The 22,808-nt window shown below is 39.6% G+C and overlaps 1 protein-coding gene across 1 annotated transcript in view; it reads left to right on the forward strand.

The window, feature by feature from the left end:
* The window catches only part of LRFN2 (leucine rich repeat and fibronectin type III domain containing 2), a gene marked incomplete at both ends in the record, with an annotated part of 38,015 nt that extends 15,741 nt beyond the window's left edge, over positions 1-22,274 (forward strand). Inside the window, one exon of the mRNA XM_079550087.1 lies at positions 21,356-22,274. Coding sequence (XP_079406213.1) covers positions 21,356-22,274 — 919 coding nt within the window. The remainder of the gene's footprint in view (positions 1-21,355) is intronic.
* Between the last annotated feature and the right edge of the window lie 534 nt (positions 22,275-22,808).

Here is a 22,808-nt window from a genome sequence, read left to right on the forward strand (position 1 = left end):
AAAAGATCCATACTAGTTAGTCTCACAGTTACTGCAGCAGTGTGCAACATCTGTCCGGCACACCCTCTAACCACCTGCCTCTGCAACGGCTATGAAGAAGTAAACCATATATCAACTCAGTTTTATTTTCTAGTCATGTTTAAAATTGAACAAGCCCTGGAATATCTGTCCCAAGGGAAATTCCAATATTGCAACATCTGTTTCTGTCAAGAATCAAGGTGAAAATTCTCCATAACAGTTGTTTTCTTTGCTTATGGGGGAAAAAAAAAAAATCTTTTAAAAATGTTTCATTCAGAAATCTGGAAATGTTGCTATCAATCTCTTTGCAGCTTTGGGATTGATATCCTCACCCAAATGTACATTATGTCAAGGGGGTTGTTGTTTTCTAAAATGGGTCATATTCACTTTGCTCCGTGGTCAGGGGCGAGAGAGCAAAGTGAATATGATCCATTTTCTTCTCCCTCCCTGCGTGTTCTCCCTCCTTTCAGCCCTTGCAGCGGTGAAGGGATGGCCAGGGTGTAGGAGGGGGAAGGACAGCTTTTTGTTGGGGACTGTGAAAGGAGGGGAAGATGCAGTGAAGGAGCAGAGCAAGGACTGGAAGCAGAGCACCCCTCACAGATACCAGGGGAAGAAGAGTACTGGGGCTCACCACAGCTATAGCTTTCATTTTAGTCTTCCCAACAGGAGACAATAAAAACCTGTATCTAGCAGAAACTTCTATTTTAATGCTAAAAATATGTTTCAATCGAGGTATTTGAGCAGCTTTGCCCTCAGGATACCAAGGTTTTGTGAGATGCTTCTAATGTTAGTGTGAGTAGGAGTTTTGAGCACACAGTCCAAGAGACATCAAACTTGTGTAAGATAGTTGTGCAGTTTTCACAAGCTCCCTGAGCGACAAGATGATTTGGTGTGAGTAATGAATCCCTCTACTGGGCAAAACCTGAACGGCTCTGCCTTAAACAGCTACAGGAGCCTATTTCCTGCTGCTATTCATGGCCGGGGAGCCTTCACATTTTCCAGCTGTTCTCCTACCAGCAGCAGATTCCTACCCCACTGCCACCACTCTCACTAAGGTTGGCCCCTCACTTTTTCATGTTTGGCTTAATTCTGAGCACACATTTTGTCTTTTTCATTTGCAAACCCAGCGTAACTTAACCAGGTGACATTCGTTGCCATTTACCAGCAGTGCTGTCTCATATGTGATGTTTTAGTGAAAGTTCAAAAATGTGGAGAGCTGCAGAACATTTACCTAAAGGCAGAGAATTTAAGATGGAAAACACAATACCAAAATGGGGGATATATGTGAGCACATGAATAGTATATGAAGGCAGAGAAGACATATTGTGGGAAACAAATCTTTATTTTTCCTCCTCTTCCCCTTCCCAGATATGAACTAAATGTAACTTTGATTAAAGCAAGGCCTGCATCTTTTCATCTTGCTCTCCTATGAACTTTGGCTACAAATCAAGAGCTGAGTAGAGCTAAGCTAATAAGTCACAACAGGCCATATGTCAGGACTGGATCATCTTTTCCGACTTGTGATTTAAACCGGGATCAGACAGATTTCTTCAGCTTTGTTTTCTGTTCAGAATTATCAATATGATTTTGTGAGACTTCTTGCTAATTAGTGTAATTATGTCAGCTATGACTTGACATTTCTGTGCAGTTTTTTTTGTTGTTGTTGTTTTTTAAAGTCTCTATTAGATAAATCATTTATGACTGTGTTTTATGACAGGCTGTTTCGTTTATTCTTCTCTATCTCACCCCATTATTTTGAGATTCACTTTATACTAATCATTATTTTACTGAGAATAGGTAGATTAGTGTATACTTAGGACATAGTTTTGTCAGCCAACATGGGAATGTCCTATGTATCACATATGTCCTATGTATCTATGATCATCTACATAAGAGTAACTACCATGAGATTATTAAGAAGTAAAGGCAACTTGCCATTAGTACTCAGATATAAGAAATGCAATACTGCTTCTCAGGGTGGTATAACACACAGTTCTCTAAGAATTCATTATTTTCTCTACTTCAGCAAGGGAATAATATGAGGTGCTTTCATTTGCTGTAGAACAGGCCAGGAATGGAAGCAGAAAAACAACTTTTTTGGTGGGTTCCAGTCCTATTTTGCATCCGCAGAAGCTATGGAAATTTCCCTGTTGTTCAATCAAATTTGAATAAGCAGCAAACCTTTGCAGAGTCTGACTGTTCAAAGCAATATTCAAGCTTTTCTTCATTAAGCTGTTGCTAATCCTAAGTACCTATAGGAAGAGCAACTAAAAAAATTGTAAATCTTTTTTAGACCAAATCGGAAGTAAAATTATACAACATGCAGGAAAAAATATGTAGGAAATAATATCATATTCTCTGAAAAATTTGAAGGTTTTCACTGCAAAACGAGTAGTTACAAAAATCTTCTTAAATTCTGCTTTTGAAAATGGAGAACTGAAAAGGCTAGTGCTCACATAAAAAATAAAAGATGTAAATAAAACTATTTAACTTTAATTACCTTCTTTTATTTTCTTTTCTGGAAATAAATCACAGCTTCTCAGAACTACAGGAGACTTTTCTGTTATGAGTTTGGAAAAGCTCCACGTTAATCTTTGAAGCAGAACTCTGTAGTGTGCAACTCATTGTTTCCACATTTAGCATTCTGGCAATTTCACGCACTTTGTGTTTTGTTTATAAAGAAGTCGAGTGCTGTTGACCACCATGCAGACACACCGTTTGGCTCCCCAGGAGAGGTTTCTGTATTACCTAGCTTCAGCATCCAGTTTAGGTGGTGATTAGAAGGGCTGCCCTCAGTTTCCATCATCAGATACAGCTGGCTGAGTGGAGTGACAGCTGTTCTGCCTTTCCTATGACTTGTGTCTCAGCAAGGCACATTGGCTGGGGTTACTATAGCCCAGGGATAGCAGGGCTGGCACCTGGTGTAGCCAGGATGGGAGCAAGATTTCTCTTAGATAAAATATATTTTGGTGGCTAAAGTCAACTGTGAATGATATGGCTGGTATACCACTTCCATGGCAGTCCTTTTGAAGGCTATTTTGTGATATTATTATACAGATGCTTCTGGGATAAGTTCCGTGCTTCAGAATTTGCTTCCTAGCACAGCAGCAAATGAAGAGACTGCAGGAGATAATTGATATTGACAGACTATGGACACTAAGTGATGTCCGCCTGCCTCACATTTTCTTCCTGCAAAGTGAACAACAATGAATGGAGTATAGAAAGTGACAATTACTAAGCCTTAAATTACTTATTTTTTTCCTACTGGTGATCTGTTTTTCCCCCTCTTGTGTTACATGCACATATTAATCTGAAAACTGCAGCCTAACTTGTGAACAAACTTCTAGAGAGTTGACATTTTTTTGTTGGATTGAAGGGATTTATGGATTTATCTGTTCCAGAGATGTTCCATCATTCTCAAATGCTGAAGCTTTGAGTGAGTTATGGCCCTGAGGAGAGTGAAATGTAACTATTAATCACTGACAGCAGTGGGATATCCCTTCCTCCATTGGCAGCTTATGCCACTGTCAGTAGATCACAGAGCTGCTGTTGACCGTGAACAGAGAAAAGTAAAACATAAAGGTCATTTTTATTTCATCTACATGAAAAAGTTTTGAAAATAGTTTATCATGAAAATATTGAAAACATACTGCACAAAACCCTTGGGGTGAATGATAATGGCATCTTCCACAGGCTATGAAAAACAAAGTGATAGAAGCGCATCAGCATTGAGTGATACTGTAGAAACTGGAATGAACACGTTGAGCTGCAAAGACAATGGTTTTATGCTGTTCTTCAGCTAAAGCTTCTAAATATTTTATTCTTTGTCACTTTTAACAGTGATGATAACATACAGAAGTACTTCACAAACACAGGGACGTTTCAAGAGTTTGGATACAAAACAAATGACCCATCTCTGGACAGTCCAGACTAGTTGCAAATACCTGGGACCACTTTCTCTTTCTTCTTACACATGGAATGTTTTAGTCTTCCTTTTACCATGATCTTTGCATTCTCTTCAATATTAACCGATCATTCTAGCTATTTTTCCATAGACAAGTTCTGCGTGCTCATCTTCATATTTATAACAACATTGGGCAGGTTGCTTATTTCTAATTGGGCTTTTGCAAGCCCAATTAAATCAGTTTATGAGGAAACACTGACTATTTAGGAGTCATCTTGGCCATTAGCAGACCATCCAATACCCATGGCATTATTCTTTCTATTCCAAATCTCAGTTAGCCCTCCCGTTTCTCCCAGGTACAGAAACCCATGCCGTCCTCTCAATCTTTCAAAAGAAAAAATCAAAAAAATTGGCTTTAAATAGGCTGACTTTGTCCCCTTCTCACTACAAAGTATACATACAAAGTATATCTATTGGTTTGGCTCTTATGCACATGAGTAAACTGCTCTTTACATTTCTTGGAAGCTAAGACCTATACATACAAACTGGAAAAGACTTCTGGCATTTTAACTTATGGTGTGAATGGAGGTGGGGTTGTCAACTACTCATCCCCTTAGAAAGCCTTAAGATAATGTGTCTATTAAAACACTGTGCTGTGGTTCAGTGAAAGAATCCCCTGATAAAATCCCCAGCCTATGCTGGACTCTGCTGTACAGAAGATCAGACTGGATATGCATAATGCTCTTAGCATTTGTGACCCAGCCACGTATAAAAGTAAGAATGTAAAAGCAGTCAAGCTGTTAATCAAAGTCTTCTGGTAAAGTTAGCAGGTTGAGTAAATCTCAGTGTCTCCATGTATATTAATGCTATAACAAATTTCAATTGCTTTAACTTTTGTGAGTGTGAATACTCATTACTTTAACTGACAGTTATGTGATAGCAGTCATATGCTGAATGGATTTTCTTAGGCCTTATCAAAAAATAGATATCACATGGTCTCTCCTTCCTTGAGAACTAAGCAGACTGTATTTAAATGACGTGGTAGAAGGATGTCAAGCTTTCAGTCAGTGAATGTCTACAAATACAAGACCTCTCCTTACAATCCTGAAAGTAAGGCTAATGAAAACAGGCCCTGATCATTTCAGGGACTCTGGTTGAGGACTTTGATAGGAATGATCCTACCAAACCTTAACAGATCCACAGGTGTAGAATGTAAATGTCAGAATCAGTCTCTCTATATATCATTTATTCACTGGCCAGGCAATTAGGTTATGATCCATTAACCTCTCCTAGTCTCTTCTTCTGTAATACTTACAATAGATTTTGTCTCTATTAGAGCCAGCTTGCATGGAATATTTGTACTTCTGAGTAAACTGAGAAAAAGCAATTATGATCCTTTGCTTTGGGCTGTAGTCGAGACGGAAAATATGAAAATGTCTCATTCTTCCTTGTGTGAATCTAGTGATGCTCTTAGCTAACTGTCCCTTGGACAAATACATCTAAAGAACTTCTGAGCACTGCACACACATTTCTCTGCCTTTCAGTTCGCCTTCTGCACTGTAAGTCATTTGTGAAAGGAACGTGGACTAGATCTGTCTGTTTTGGTGTATTGTTGCAATGGTTAGAGGTTACTCGAGTCATTCCTCAGTGTCTCTCTCTTTGCTGCTTCCGCTTGTGTTACTGACACGTCAACATCAAGGTCTCAAGTACTGGAATGTTAGCAGGGCTGCAGTTGACAGACTGCAGCATCAAGAGTTCTCTTAAGAAACAATAATAGACTCAGCCCAGTGGTATAGGTCTGGTCAGGTATAGTGAGTAGAAGCACACCTGTAAAACACTTCTGTTGATATGCACTGAAGAAAGCGGTCAAGCATTGCATGTTGCTGCTTCTGTGACTTGTCTCAGTACTCTTCTGTTTCAACTTTTATGGCCGTGCTGTCCTACTTACTTTTGATTCGCCCTTCTCTGAGTCACACTGCAAACGTGCTAAACTTTTCCTCTGTCCACCCTGAAAATGATGCATTTCTGACTCCAGCTACCACCAAGCTTGTAATTTCCACTTAGGTAAGAGATCTGCATTTCAGTCAGGTTTGATAGCTAGATCCACTTTGGTTATGCTTGAGTAAGCTTTCATGTGGGCAAATGCAATATCAATTGTTCTATCCTGAAAAGCCTGAAAATTATCAAGCCTGAAATCTATTTCAGTCAGTGCATAGAAGCATCCTAGGAGTTGAACCTACATGTCTAGGATTGTCTCATATACAAGAACAGAGGCAGGAGTTACCTCAATTCAGGATAGCTCTCTCTTGATTTTTACAGAGCTTTTCCATTACAGACTATTCTACAGACTTCTAGACTATTCTGCAGACTCTTCTGGCTAGTCACTTTTGAATAGTGGTTAAAATATTTGGAAGACCTAAAATTATGTGCTTAAAACTGTAGTGAATTCCTGTGAAATATTGATCCTTTGCTTTCTTCATGTGAAAAAACATCTTCTCTCTGAAGATGTTTATAAGTTCTTAAGGGGGAGAAACCTTTCAATCCTGAGAAGATGGGATAAAAGATCATGCTACCAACTCTTTCAAACTGAGAGCATCGTAGGAATTTGTAATGCTGAAAATCTCTCTTCTCAGGTGATTGCAGGCTGCTCCCTTCAGAGGCAAAAAATTGTAGCATAATTTCACCAAATACTCCAGAATCTGGATTTAATTCTTATGGAGAAAGAATCTAGATAAATCTATAACAATGAACTCAGAAAGAAGAAAAACTTGTGTAGGTTTCTTCTGCAGCTTATACAACTAGCTTCTGGCAGTAGAATGGATCCAAGTTTGCTGAGCAATACACAAAAGGCCAGCTGTAATGAGAGTGAGCTTTCATCTCTCGAGGAATCATGAGCATGTTGGAAAGCAGTAGGCAAAAAAAAAAAAACAACCAAAAAACTAGAGCAGTTTGAGGAGACAAAAAAAAGAACCTCCTAATTCTTCCCCAGGGGACTATGTAATAAGGGATCCATACAGATATACTCCTACAAGATAACCCTTTTTTAGGCTACACCATATGCTTGGGAGCAGCAAGCACGATTGTCTTCGTGCCAGAGGGAGGGCAGGATGATTCACTCCATAGCAAGGTTGAAAAAAGAGATTAAAAAAAAAAAAAAATCAATCCACAAATAACAGTGGATTCACAAGTATGAATGTTCTGGGACACTTAAAAGAATAAATTGGCCAGTATCTACAGGCAAACCCAGAGAGCACAAGGGAAAACAAGACCTAAGTGAAACTTGTGGCAGGCCACCGTGTATTCACATTATGGAGAAGGGAACTGTACTGGTAGTTACAAGAACACTTTCATCCATTCTCCTTTTCCATGGTGATGCAAAAAGTTGCCAGTGTGGTCATTAGAAAGGAACTAATTTTCTGAAATGCAGTTGTGAAGTTTATTCATGACAGAATAAATTCTTTTATACTGCTGAGGCACTAAAAACAATTAAGCATCTTTTAATATTTCACTAAAATTTAATCACTGTGAGTCAGAATTATACCTTCATTAGGTGCATAGCTACCAGGAATTTAGGACCAGACTCTATGTTTGTCTTGTTGCTTATACTCAGGCTAACGTGAAAAAGAGAAATACATGCATTGTGGGGAATCATTTGTCTTTCTCTGTGGTTTCCGTTGACTGTGATAAATTAATTTTAATCTGCCCATGAGACACATTAGATAGTAACTTCTTCAGGTTATATAAAAGACAGTGGCTTGCAGGCTTATTGCAGTGCCACAGCTATCTTCTTTACAGCACTTTCCAAACACCAAATCTGTGGCTGTGCCATAGTAGAGACAGCGTTTCCCAGATCAGGTCTAGGATAAACTTTCTCACTGAGTGGGGGCATAGCGCAAATACACACCTGCAAAGATAACGTGTGCGTGTCCAGGAAAGGACTGCACCATAGATCTCTCATATGAAAATAATCCTGAATTCTAAAATGGATAGAAAAGTTTTGTAGTGGTTGGACAAAAGATTTTCACACCTGTGTGATCTACCGGAACAGCATCAGGAACAAAACAGGCATATGTTCTGTTTGAGCTGTCTCCAGAGACTGCTGGAACAACAAGCAGTCTTAAAGGAGACCATTTTCATTTTACTTCTTTTGCCACACTTCCTGGGGGAAGCATGGATATTTGTTTTATAGGCACATGGAAACAGGCCACATCTTCCCCTCTTGTGTAGCCAGAGTCCAGAAGGTTTATAGCTTCACTTCTTCCACTGGGGACTTGTCATACTTCTGGAATTTAGGTGAGGTAGAGAAATAAGAAAGGAAATCAAACATTGCCAAAAGTAAATCACTACACTCCAGAGCTGCAAGAGTTTCCCAGCAAGAAAGAAGGACAGGACATCTCATTGGTCACAGTGACAGGCTCTGCTCAAGTTTAGTTTAGCCCTAGTTCCCTCACAAAGCAAAAAAGGCTTATACTGTGCCTTGCTGAATTCCTACCACAAGCTGAGGTCAGTGCCTATCCCACCTTCGCACACTATGCAGAAAGCACTATCTGGATGTGATCTAGAAAGAGGGCTCAAAAATGATATAGATAACTAAGAGCCAGGGAACTGCATATTAAGTGGTGCAGAGGCAAGCTGAAGATTTCTTCCACCCCATCCCAATGCAGGGAAGCCAAAATCAGATCTGCAATGTGAAGCACAGCTTGACAGGCCTTCACAAGAGAATGAATTTCCTGTCTACTTTATTTCCCTGTTCACACATTCTGAGCTGCACTCTGATACTTCTGGGGTGATTGTTTGTTGAGAAAAAAAAGCAAACAAACAGAAAATGCTTTAGTAAGGGCAACAGAAGGTCATTCCCTCTTGACTGCAGAGGTAATGAACCCTCTCAGCAATGGTAGCTGTTAAAGAAGGACATGTTCAATTTTACTCTGAAAGATTACATGAGCTATTAGAAATGATGAGTCAAATGCACATACTGATAACACGACAAGTGTGTGCATGGAAGTAGTATACCCTAAAACACAATGCTGGATGTGCTTTCCAAGAAGCTGTAAATCTTACATTTCTATGTAATCATTTTCTTAGAGTATTTTACCCTCCATTCTGTGAATAGTTCTGGAGGGGTCACACTGAGGTTTTGCTGCTGCTTAATGCTCTCTCTCTCTTCTTTTTTTTTAAGCTCTCAGGGTCATTTTTTGTACATCCTACTTACTTACACTATCTGTAGTTTACAGAAGGAGTTTTGCAGATTTGACAGCAACAGACCTCAGAGAACCTCTTTGGATTTTACAGAGTGAAGAAGACTTTTTTTCAAGTTTTGCAACTGAAAATCTACAGAGCAGAGAAATCTGCCAGTCTCTTCCTTCATTACTCACTGCTGTGGAAGTTTTTCAAGGAAAGATTAAAAACAAAAAAAAAAATCCATAATTTCATTTCAAATACAACAATATGTGGAGTTATTGCACATTTGATTCTGATGTATTCAAACTTATTTTTTTCAGTGAAATTATTCAAAAGCTCTTTTCTCATATCAGTACTGACTTCAAAAGGAGACCTGCAGTGTATAGAAGCTCCTTTGACTTTAATTCTAGTAGTGGATAATGAAATATCTGTGACTGCAAAAACCTTCAGATATGATGACTAATAATCAGTCACTGGAAATGAGTAATAATGATAGCAGATCTGTATATAGCCATATAAACAGACTAATGGCAAACTTAGCATTTTTTCTAGTTAGTTTTCTTGTAAAAGTTTATTTACTTGTCGAGCAGCTGTTTGCTGTCTCAGTCCAGTTGATCCTAAAACCATATTCATCAAAACTGCACAACTAAAGCTGTAAATGACTAAATCTTAGGGTTCCTGTAAAACTTTAGACAGTTAGAGAACTTGAACCATGATAAGAAATTCTAGTTTTTTCTTAATTTTACACCATCAAACCCTCCACAGATTAGTTGTTTTACTCTGTAATAAAGGGGAGATATCACATTTGACCAGTCTTCAGTTTGTAAACTTCTCTTTTAATAGATCACCTTGCTTAATATTAGGATTTAGTTCCTTTCCGAGTACTTCCAAACTCTCTGTGTACTTCCTGTGAAGGAGAAGTAACATGAGGAGGGTCAAATATATATCTGCAGAAGTATATGGCTAATATCTGGAAGAAGGTAATCCAGTAATAACTGGATAACTGCTCATGCTTACCTCTTTGTGATGGATTCACAACTGGCAACCACGACCTGGGATTTCGGACTGCCGTCATTCAGTTTTGAGTCATGCCATTACCCTATCAGATGACCCATGTTGCTTTCCTTCTGTTCTGTGCCTCTTTGTAACATGGAAGCAACACTACCGGACTACTTTTTAGTACATTCTGTTCATGTATTAAAAATCCATGACACTTACTTACCTATGACCCTTAAAGAGAGAAGTTTATTTCAAGGGGAGAATACACTGCTACTATTGGAACCTATCACTGACTTCTCCTTTTCTTTCTACTGGAATCATTCCAAATGAAAACTTGATTTCTGACTTGATGGATTTTACTTCCCATTTCAGTAATGTATTTGCCACTCTTCACACAGTTCGCTTTTGGCTCAGGCTCAGTCTTGAAAAAAGCAGCATATCTCTTCTTGCAGAGAAATGCTTTTATCTAATTTTGGCATCACAAACTCAAAGGATGCAACGGTATTCTTGTCTCTTGTGGAAAATTCCTTAACTCAATATCTCCATGTCTTCTAGCCTTCCTTTACCTTTGCTTTATATGCAATACCCAGAAACTGGCACAATATCAAACCTCTGCTTCAGGAATATTTTCATTATGTATCTATGCTTTTCTTTTTATTTTTTAATATGTTATATATATATATATTTACATAGGAGACAATACTTTTGACCATCAGTGACTTTTGTACTCTTTGTTCTCCTTTTTTGCAAAAGTCATTCTGACTTGTCTTGGTTCTTTTTACCTTATCCATTCTCGCATCTTTCATAGAGAATTTCATCACAAAAGGCTTTCCTCTAATGCAGTAACTAAAATCTTGATGGCTGATATAAAAAGTTTGTTGCTCAAACTTTCCTCTATTGTTTTTCATTAAGGTTTTTTTTTTTTTTCCTTTTTTTAAATGTACAGAAACCAAGCAATTCTACTGTTGATATTGAAAAAATATATTTCCATTGTTTGCTGAGAGATTAGATACTTGGATCCTCAGTCTTCAGTTTTCCTGCATTCTCTCCTTGCTTTTCAAGCAGCCTGTGATTATTAAAATCTCTTCAAATAACTCTTGTCATGTTTCAAAACTGTGTCTGTGTACTTCTCCAAATACAGATATACTCTGACTGTATCTTTGTGAGTAGATTTAACTAATTATAGATTAGAATATAGATTAATATAGATATAAAATATAGATAAATATAGATTAGAATTATAGATTTGCTAATAAACAAATGTAGTTCTCTCATCCTTTCAATTGGCAATTAAACTATCTTTTTTTTTTTTTTTTTTTTCCAGTGAGACTTGAGATTCTGGAAGGTGACCATTTCCAGTCTCTTGAGTTTAACTACAAGTATAGTCACAGGAATGTTAGCAGGGAATTTTATGGGAAAACTGAAATGATATATGATTAAACTGTATCTCAAACAGATGTCAAAACAAATTTTTAATATAAAACAACAGTCTGTTTATAGACTTACTATGGGTAGTGAGACCTCCAATTCACACTTTGAGACTCTTTCAGTTGACTGGAATGGTTAGAATTGGCTATGAGCTGGCACCACATTTCTCTGGCTAGAGCATGGATTTTGTGACAGAATAGCCTGAAACAGCATGTTGGTGTTTGCTTTGATCAGTCAGTTACAAAGAACACAAGAGCATGACTTTGAGCAGTATATGGCATTTTTGCCATTCCTGCATAACCTTACAGAAATAAAATTTGCTTGTGCTTTAGGGCACAGAGTCTGCAGGACACATGAGTTGCAGCCCAGCATAAGTTCTCTGCATAGTAAGCAAGAAAGAAGTCACTGAAAATTGCTCTCCTACCCTTCACCTCAGCTCACATGAACTCTTACAGACAAAGGGGATGGGCAGCTGTCCATAAAATTATTATAATTTGCACTGATTTCATTGCCTGAAAATAAGAAGGAAGACTTAGGTGTAACTCACAAGAAAGGGCAGCATATGCCTGAATCACATGGCAGTGTGCTGACAGGAAAACAGCAAAATCCCTTTAGTAAATGAATTTCCTATGAGTTTCTAAATGTACTCATTATTTAAAGTGGTGTTTCTATTCTGTGAACTTCTCCTAATATGGTAAGATGACCTTTTCTGGTATAACTATCCAGTTCTGTATTATAGATTTCTAAGTTGTTTGAGTCAGAGGGAATAAGCATGAGACCTCAGCCAAGTGGATGGGTCATTTGTTGACAAAAATCTGGGAAGAGACTATCCCAGGTCCACACTCTGCTTGAAGGCACCTTCCATGGATAACTCTTACCTCTTCTCATTAGTTGCAATGGTGTTGTGACTATCAGTAGAGCAGCCTGGTGACTTTATATATATATTTATTAATCTCTAATTTAAAGTCTGGCTTTTTGAAACATTGCTGTGAATTATGATAGCTCTGTATTAACGTGATAAAGAGTGAATTTATGGCTATACTTTGTTTCCATAAATACTTCAGCTTCACATTTACCAACAGAAATACTGTGCAGGCTTTCAATTACTCTGCTAATGAGCTTAAATATGTTTTAGTTGGATTTGAATTAGTGTGAGGATTTTTTTTTCCGAGGCAGTTAATATCCCGGACATAGTGAGGTGGAAGGTGCTTTATCTGCAACTGAGTAACTTGGGTGTGTCTGGATTTATCTTTTGTGCTCTCAAATGTTCCTGGGGTATGTCTTTAGTTTCTTAGAAATGAAGGGCACTAAATGTCTGCTCTTGTCACATCTATATGAAAGCAATGAATAGTATAGAACAAGAAGTTTAAAAGTCTCATTTTGTTCCATTATGAAACGTTAAGCAACAAGGTTTTTACAGTACACTAACTTGAACCTAGAGGATTGAACTCAGTGACCTCATTGGTTCAGGGCATAATAGGGTGATTCTGTAGAATCACAGAAGGAACCTATAAGGGTAATCAAGTCCAACCCCTGGCTTCACACAGCACCACCCAACATTCAAACCCTGTATTTGAGAGCAGTGTCCAAACGCTTCCTGAACTCTGACAGCTCAAGGCTGTGCCTCCTGCCCTGGGCAGCCTGTTCCACGTCCACTGCTCTTTGGAGCAGACCCTTTCCCTAACCCCCACCTGACTCTCCCTGACATAGCTCCTTGCTGTTGTTCCCTTGTACCTTGATGCTGTTACCAGACAGCAGAGCTCAGCACTGCCTTTCCTCTCCCTGTGAGGCACTGTAAACCATGATGTGTGGTCTTTATTCACTCTCATGAAATCTTCCTGCTTGTAGATCCCTATTATATGGAAGAAGCTGTCTGGGAATAATAATGAGAGGAACATTTTCTCCTAAAGTAATGGCTAGGGGAGGGGAGCAGAATACCTTGTACCACAGCACTCCCTTCTGAGCCTTGTGCAGTAAGTTTCCCTGTCACCTGTTAAATGATGTCTACATCCTCAGTAGACAATGTTCAGCAACATTTCAGATCTCACGAGAACTTTATATTCTCTGAGCTAGAAGTTTAATTTGTGTGTGTGTGTGTTGTTTGTTTGTTCGTTCATTTTTCTTCTTTCTTTTTTCCCCCCTCTCACTTTGCTCTCTGTAGCACCGGGAGTATATTCATTATTGGTATCTCCCTGGCTCACCATGACATGACAGACTTATCTAATGCTTTTGGCTCTGTCCTCACTTTCTCACTTTTCCAAATGAGCAGAAAAAAGCATAATGAAATTAGGAAATAATAATGAAATGATGTATACACATGTATCATTTGGCATCTCTGCCCATCTCTGATGGGCAGCTGGATGCACAAGTGATGAGGAGACAAGATTCATAAAAGCAGGTAGAGATTTGTGTTTAATAATACATGCTCCACCTGAAAGAAAAATTAAGAATGCATATCATAACCCTCCCCCCAAAAGTTAATGAAATAAAAAATGCAGGAATTTTTTTTCATGCTGGGTTGAGCTAGTGTTTACTGAATGCATGTGGCTATCTTCTAGAATTATCTGACATTTTCTTCTGTTGACATGCCTGACAGAGAAATTACATCCCTAACACTAACAACTATCGTTTTCCCAAGACACCAGGAGAAAGCAGATGCAACTGTCTTTTTTTTTTTCTAGATGCAAGTCACAGTAGGCCTTGGTCTTTCTCAAATTCTTAGACTCAAAAACCTTGATTCAGGTACCAAATGACTGTGACATTTCACACTGTAATGTGACTGGATCTCTGTATTTGCTTCCTGGTTCTTCAGGCTTTAGGAGGAAAGGCTGTTTTTAAAAAGTTTTAGTTTTGCATCTATAAAGCTTATAAATCAATTTTCAATGTTAACTTAATTAATTTTTAATAAGATTTCAGGCCCTTTATTCATTCCATAACGCCAGAAGTTGGGGCTTTCAGGTGGAAAAAAAGCACAGCAAAAATGGCAACAGTATACATATCAAACTTTCAAGAAAATCACAAAACAGTGCCAATTGTGCAATCCATATTAGTCAACTAATTGCTCCCTCTTCCAGGTAATCAATCACATGTGAAATTTCACTGCTATTTAGATCCTTCAGGTCTTCCTCTCAATATCTGCCCACTATTTGACCTCTTTCCCCTCTCCTAATTCACCTTACTATTTTTCTGATTGTTTTTGTTTTGCTGAAAGATCTTCGCTAATGAAAATTAGTCAGATTCCAATATTAACCTTTTCTGGATCAATTTATTGTTCTTAGAGTAATCAAAGCAGCATTTTGCACTTATTATGAAATTCAACTCTATGTTCAAGGAACTTTAAGTACAAAAAGTTAACTAGGGAAAGATTTTACAGGACCCAAGCTATTTCACCTTACCACCTTTCTCCCTCTGCCTACTTTCTTCTTCATTACTTGCTTACAGAGCATGGTGACAATGTTAAACACTGTAGTTACTTCGTAATTAGTGTATGGGGTCACATTTATCTTGGCAAATTAATGAGTTCATAGAAACATTCCTCATGTATGCTGACAGAGTCTTTATATGATTGCTGGAATGATTTTTACAGCATTGCTTGGGAGTTAAAATATTCCAAAAATCATTCTGAATGTGCAGCTTTCATAGAATCATAGAATCGTAGAATCACCAAGGTTGGAAAAGACCTAAAAGATCACCCAGTCCAACCGTTCACCTATTCCCAATAGCTCCCACTAAACCATGTCCCTCAACACAACATCCAGCCTTTCCTTGAACACCCCCAGGCTCGGCGACTCCACCACCTCCCTGGGCAGTCCATTCCAGTGCCCGACGACCCTTTCTGAAAAGTAATACTTCCTCATGTCCAGCCTGAATTTCCCCTGGCGTAGCTTGAAGCCATTCCCTCTGGTCCTATCACTAATGACACGAGAGAAGAGGCCGACCCCCAGCTCACTACAACCTCCCTTCAGGAAGTTATAGAGAGCAGTGAGGTCTCCCCTGAGCCTTCTCTTCTCCAGGCTGAACATTCCCAGCTCCTTCAGCCTCTCCTCATATGGCCTGTGTTCCAGACCCCTCACCAGCTTTGTTGCCCTCCTTTGAACACTTTCCAGGGCCTCAATGTCTTTCTTGCAGTGAGGGGCCCAAAACTGGACACAGTACTCGAGGTGCAGCCTCACTAGTGCTGAATATAGGGGAACAATCACCTCTCTGCTTCTGCTTGCAACGCTGTTTCTGATGCAAGCCAGGATGCCATTGGCCTTCTTGGCCACCTGGGCACACTGTCGGCTCATGTTCAGCCGAGCATCAATCAATACCCCCAGGTCCATTTCCTCTACGCAGTCCTCCAGCCACACCGCCCCAAGCCTGTAGCGTCGCCTGGAGTTGTTGTAGCCGAAGTGCAGGACCCGGCATTTGGCCTTGTTGAAACTCATCCCATTGGCTTCAGCCCAGCTCTCCAGCCTGTCCAGGTCCCTCTGTAGGGCCTCGCTACCCCCAGGCAGATCCACGCTTCCAGCCAATTTGGTGTCATCTGCGAATTTACTGAGGGTGCACTCGATGCACACTCCATGTGTGCACACTCCACTTTCTGGAGCTACTCTGAAGGCAAATAGAATGTGCCAGCAGAAACATGAACCATTCCTAAGGTATCTGTCCTGGGACACATTTCATATCAGCATGGCATGACTTGCAGAGGTAAAATCATGCAGGAAGAGGTTGTGTCAAGCAGCAAAGGCACAGCAAATACGTTTCTAAGCAAATTCACATGACATTCCGTTTCAAATGCCTACTATTCAGTTAAAACAAAAAGGATTAATTGTATTGCAGTGTAGATAATGAAAAGCCCAGGACAATACAAAAATAGGACTTCAAGAAAAGCAGTGTAGTCTAGCAGGTCAGCATAAAACTGAGTCTTGGGAGTTGCAAATGCCTCTTCAAAGGAGCTACCTTGATGTCTCTCTGCAAGGTCTGTGACTAAAGCAGTTTCAGGCTAAAACTAGATGGTATCACACCTTTCATGGATGGAGAAAAGGAATGGAATTGCCTAGCCAATTAGCCTAATCTATCTTTTCTCTACTTTCTCTGTTTTGCATAGCCACAGTATTAACCAGCAGTTCACTGCTAATCCCCAGTGCTACAAAGAAGAAAAGAATCCATTTGTGTATTACAGTGTAATCATAATATCTGCTAATTTCCTCCCATACACTATAGGCTTCTTTTGAAAGTAGATTGCTGGCATTATCCCCATTTTATAAATGAAGAGATTTACAGTACAGCAAAATGGTTTCTCAGGAACTGAAAGTTTCTGATAAAGTAGAGCCTGATATCAATGTAAGTGATAAAGTAGAGCATAAAATGCAGATCTCTTAAATTCTCAGACCAGTTCACTGCCTGCAAGCTTCAGTGCTCGCTCAGATCTGGGATTATGTATGAAGTTTGCAGCAACTCTTTTTCTCCTGCATTTCTAAGTCATTTATTTTTGGATTTTCTTAATAACACCACACAGTACAGAGAGTAATTATAAATTTCTTTTAAGGACGCAATAAGGACTTTTTAGCAAAGGTATAAAATAGGATTGAACGCAAAGAAAGTGGTAACACTATGCTTTTTTTTGTCGTGGTCTCAATTTTGTGCTTTCAGAGAGCAAGACATGAAGTCTCCATGAATTTGTAAAAGGTTCAAAAACATTCCTCTAACCTTCCTAACTCTTCATAACACATGGGTGCATGTATCTGTTGATAGTCTATTTCACACAAATGCCATGCCCCAGTGCTGGCCATATCTCCCCTCCTCTTCCAATAAGTGACAATACTGTGGCAAAAGGTGAGAGAATAGGGCTTTTTGTTCCTTACGAAGGTCAACTGTAAGACCTCCTTGCTTGTTTCATTCCTTACAGGCAAGGTTTTCTGAGAGATTGGAACCAATTTCTTACAAGAGGATTTTTAATCTTCACTGGTATGATTCAGAATCTACCTTAAAAGACAGATAACAAATTCAAGTGCTAATGTGGAACACATTTACCTGCTGTTCCCACCACAGAGAAAGTAAACTGGAGGAGAAAAACTGAAATTATTGTCTTATAAACAGTGAAATTTCATAAGGAGAAAATAAAAATTTGAAAATATTCCCAAATTTCTTCTTCTTTCACTTAGATTTTAAATGCCTTTTGTTAAGTGGATTCTCTATCCAAAGCTTGTTGGTTTTAGATCCTTTCCTGGGAACTCTTATCAGCCTACGCATATTCTGTTAACATAGTTGAGGACACTGCTTTCCCAGGCCTCGGTATTCTTGGGCTTCTTAAACTGTACACCTATCAAAACTTAGGATTAGTTTAAAATTAAGCAGGTGTTTTTCTAGTAGATTTTCTCTTGCAGTTACTCAGCAGTTATTTTTTTTTTCTTCCCTAAAGAAAGGCTAATATCAAAGTTAGATCTTTACTCCCACTCTGTGATAAGAAGTAGCTCTGCAAGATTGCACTGTCCCGCAAAGGTGGTGGACAATATCAAGCTCATTGCCTCAAGATATAAAGCTGTTTTTTTAAAATGTCCTCTGGAGACCCAGGCAATAGAATACCTGAAACCATCTTTCTGTGTTTAGTTGCCCTGAGTTGACTGAGCAAAGCCTTTCAGCAGCTCTGCCTGGCCCACAGATTTAAAGAGCCCTTTTGTTTTTGTGGCCGCTCCTGACTATTGAGTCCCAACTGCTGGGCATGATGATCCGTGACTAACAGTGCTGGATGTGTATAGCAGCCACAAAGAGAATACCCTTGTCATGCAGCAAAGCCTATACTGAAGTGACATCTTGTCTGCCTTGGACAATCGAATGGTCATTGGTATCCCAGGGTGAAAATGTGTCCCTGTGCATTTGAGGTGTGGGGAACATTAAGACATGTCATCTGTCAAAGCTGTCTAGTAGGCAAGCTGACTGAGAATGCCTAGGTAAGGCACACAAGGAATATCGAAATACTTTCTCAATTTGGCAGCTTCATGAACATGAGACCTTCCCTACAAGCTTGAAAACTGAGATTAATTACTTAACTCTTAGTAGACTTAAATTTGGTGCCTACTCCTATGCTCAGCTGTTCTCATGCAATAATGTTGATTTGAACATTTTACAAGAACATTTAAAGTTTATTTACAGAAACATCCAGAAATCTTCATTTTAGATGTACATGGAGAGTTGACTGCTTTTTCCATAACTGGGATTACAACTATGTTCTTTTATAAAGCTATTATTAGTAGCAATATTATCACAGCCGTAGCTCCCAGGACTGACTGAGCTTAGAAATGACTCCATTTCTTTCAAAGACTAAGATGAGCTTTTATGACAAGTTTCAAGGCAACTAACCTATCCATGTTTTAGGCCTGGTTTTGGCCTCACTGTTGCTCTTTTTTCACATGGACTGGCTCCATCATGGCCACTATCACCCGCTGCCACCCTTTGAAATGTTCCAAGTAGCTACATTTCCTTGAAAACTTGCATGTAATCAGATATGAAGAAAACAAGTTGTAAATGATTAAGGTTACTAGTGTTCATTCTGTATAAATTAGCATGGAGTGTTAAGCTGAAATACTATACTTCTATTCGTGTAAGATATGTGCAAGTGTATATGCTATGTAAACTCAGTTGTTTGCTGTTTGCTCAGAGAGAATAAAAAGATCTCTCTGTGTTTAATCAGTGTAAAGCAAAAGGAAGCACTCTAGCAGATGGTGCTATAACTCTGTTTCTTGTGAGTTATGATCCAAGACTGAGACTCAGTTTTACAGGGCTGTCTATTCTTTCTGCTAACAGTGCTATTTTTCTTTGCAGTGATCTTTCGTAATGAAACAATTTCTGAAGGCCTTATGCCCTGCAGATTTTTTGTAAGCATGTAGCTGACAGAGTGGAAAGTGGACTATAGCACACTAATACAGGAGAGATGAAGCAACTGGTGAAACTGCTCATGAGCTTGAAGATCTTGTAATTGAAGCTTGATTCTTTTATTCTGTGTATCATCCTTGGTTTGTGTATATGACATTCCCTTAGCAGGATTGGGACTATGAAATCTATGGAAGACAAATAAGAATGGAGCAGAGCGAAGTGTGAGATAGATGACATCCCCCTGTAGGAGAGTTTCTGAGTTTGTGGGACCTGGGAGAGATGAAGAAAAGAGCTGGTTGCAGGGTCTGCATTGACAATAAATGCAGAGGCATTTTAATCAGCAGCAGCAGACGTTCCATGAAGATTTTCAGTATGTCTCCACTTGCAGATCATCTGGAAAATGTGAGAATATGTGTCAGATAGAAATAGATGAAATAGGTGTCCTACTGTTACACTTATTCCCAGGCCTGATAATACTATGGTGAACTATAATAATAACTGAAGGTAGAAGGGAGAAATAGAGTAACACACAGGAACAATAAGTGCTGTGGTCTGTGGATTTTAGTTATGAAGATGGTACAAAACTGTTCCTTGAACAATTCAGCAGTGTGCAGGCGTGGCCCCCATGCTGTTGTGCCAGCTGTGTGTTGTTGTCAGAGCCACACAGAGAGGAGGACAATTAGAAATGACTCGAGACCAGCCACTGTGGCTATTAGTAGTCATTTTAGCTATAGTTCCCAGCAGTTTCCAAGAGGGCTGCTTTATGTCCTCTCATCTCATACTGAATAGTTCATCCGTGTTTGAGCAGAACATCTCTATTATGATGATAAATGTGTCAGCGATCTCAAATATAACATTGAGTAAATCTGCCAGGTTTATCCTCCAAGTTTTTCTCATCGATATTACTTTTACCTGCAGAATTTTTTTGTTTGTTTCTGTGTTTGCTTTTTAAAATTGAAATAGAACGTTGCCTGTGGCCAGGCAGGTGTGATTTTAAGTGCAGTCTAAGTAAGTCTAAGTGCAGGAATGCACAGATGCAGAGATGATCAGATATTCACCTTTGTAGTGCCCTGATGCTGCTTCTCTGTGCAGGTCTGTTCCCTCCCACTGCACTGAGAGGTCCCTGGAGTGTTGTAATGTATGCTGTCTGTGAAGGTTGTTTGAGGCTAGGAAATCCTGGCACTCCCAGGAGTATGCCTTTTTCCTATGGCCATGCTTTACCATCCCAGTTACACTCATGCCAGCTTGCTCTGTGTTGCACATTGTTGCCTGTGCTAAAGATCTGCATCTCTAAGTCAGAATGGACTGTTTCTAATTTCAGCTATTTTCTCTCCCTCGAGCCTGTAATTATGTGGCAGTAAAGAGAAAAAAAAGGCAAGGGGCACCTCTGGTTTTATTCTCAGCCACTGAGAATGCCAATATTTCTTTTTCTCCGAAGCAGGAGAGGCTGCCTGCCCTGCATTCTCAAGGAACGCTAAAACTAAATGTAGCCTCTTGTCTTCACAAGGTAAGCAACCTACCAGAGTTATATAGTACACGTTCAGGCACCCATGAAGCGCTGTCACGACTGCCAGGTTCAGACTTAGGAAATGCAATGGTCATTTGCACACTCAGAAAGAACTGCTCTTGGTAGGCATGTACTTTTATTCTGAATTGTTTGTTCAGGTTTAAATGTATTTAAGATCAGTACAAGAAAGGAGAGAAAAGGAGCAGACTGCTTTGCTTTGGTTTTCCTTACTCCCTTTGTTGTACATTTGAGAGTTGGCCTTCAAAACTTCTGTATTCCTGAATACTGGGTTGTTGGACCCACAAGAACCAGGAAGTTTGAATGCTTGTTTGAATTTTATGGCTCTGAGTCCTTCCTGCCAGCTCACACACTGTTCCCATGACTGTTCTCTTGTTTCCTCATTTTCCTCAGTAACATATTTTTTCTTTTATCTTTTTTTTTTTTTTTTTTTTTTCTTCTTAAAGGATGATTCCTGCTACAAACAAAGCATTTGTCGTAAACAACCTTGTTTCTGGAACAGGCTATGACCTCTGTGTTCTGGCAATGTGGGATGACACCGCCACTACTCTTACTGCCACCAATATTGTAGGGTGCGCCCAATTCTTCACCAAAGAAGACTACCCTCAGTGCCAGTCGATGCACAGCCATTTCCTGGGTGGGACCATGATTCTGATCATTGGGGGCATCATTGTGGCAACTCTGTTGGTGTTCATTGTAATACTGATGGTCCGCTACAAGGTCTGCAACAACTCCCAAGGGAAGATGTCCAACGTCAGCAACGTCTACTCACAGACAAATGGAGCACAACCGGTTCAAAATGGAGTCCTGCCCCAAGTCAACCCCAAAGTGGTGGTGAGAAACGAACTTATGGAGTTTAACTCTGGGTCTGTGCGAAGCAGCATCTCCTCTTCTTCCAGCTCTATGAATAGCCGTGACTGTGATAACTATAGCCTCCAAAGTGAACAGGGCACATTGTCCAGTAAGTGGAGGCCCCCCTCGAGGTCAAAACACAACATTGACCGTCTAATGGGAGCTTTTGCCTCCCTGGAACTGAAATGTCAGAAAAAGGAGGAGACGACAGACTCCAGAACTTCCACGGCGGCCCGCCATTCAGACAAAGAACCACTGCTGGGCCAGCCGGAGTCCAAATTTCGCAGCCTCCTCATGTTACCTCTGGAGGGCAAAACTAAACGTAGCCATTCTTTTGACATGGGGGACTTTGCTACATCTCAGTGTTGTACCTACCCAAAAAAGATAACGAACATTTGGACAAAGAGGAGCCTCTCGGTGAATGGCATGCTTTTACAGTACGATGACAATGACCTAACAGGGGCAAAAGGGACTTATGGGAGTTCAGAGTGGGTAATGGAAAGCACAGTGTAAATATCAAAGTCTCCCCCCATCTTCTCCACTCATGTGTTATATATTGTGGTTTGCTGCAGTAGCATGCTGCTGCTGCATTTGGAAAGAGAGGGGAGGAAATGTTTTCAGTTGTACTGGCAAAACGGATAGGTAAATAAATAAGTAATTGGGATGCTGAAAGAGAAAGAAGGTCTTGCAATGTGAATAGGCACATATGGTACCGTTCCTGTTGGTCCCCAGCTGAAACGTGTGAATGTTTCAAGAAATTTACTGTTGTATTTATCATTGCTTTCCAAAAGTTTTTCAAATTCTTGGTGAACTGTCAAACAAGATTAAACAGAGGATGAAAAGGGGTTTAAGAGCATAAATTTAACTTTAAAGGTTTTCTTTTTTTATATAAGGGCAACTCTTTTATCCACAGAAATGCACTTCTGTGGATGTAAGACTGGTGCTAGGATGCATCTGGTTATTATTGCGAATGACTTTCTCAGATGCACAGGCAGGGCATCTGCAGGGACAGATTAAAGCAAATTGTTTATCTTGTAGCGTTAACTG

This window comes from Tetrao urogallus (assembly GCF_951394365.1).
Source record: "Tetrao urogallus genome assembly, chromosome: 2".
Taxonomy (NCBI): Eukaryota; Metazoa; Chordata; class Aves; order Galliformes; family Phasianidae; genus Tetrao; species Tetrao urogallus.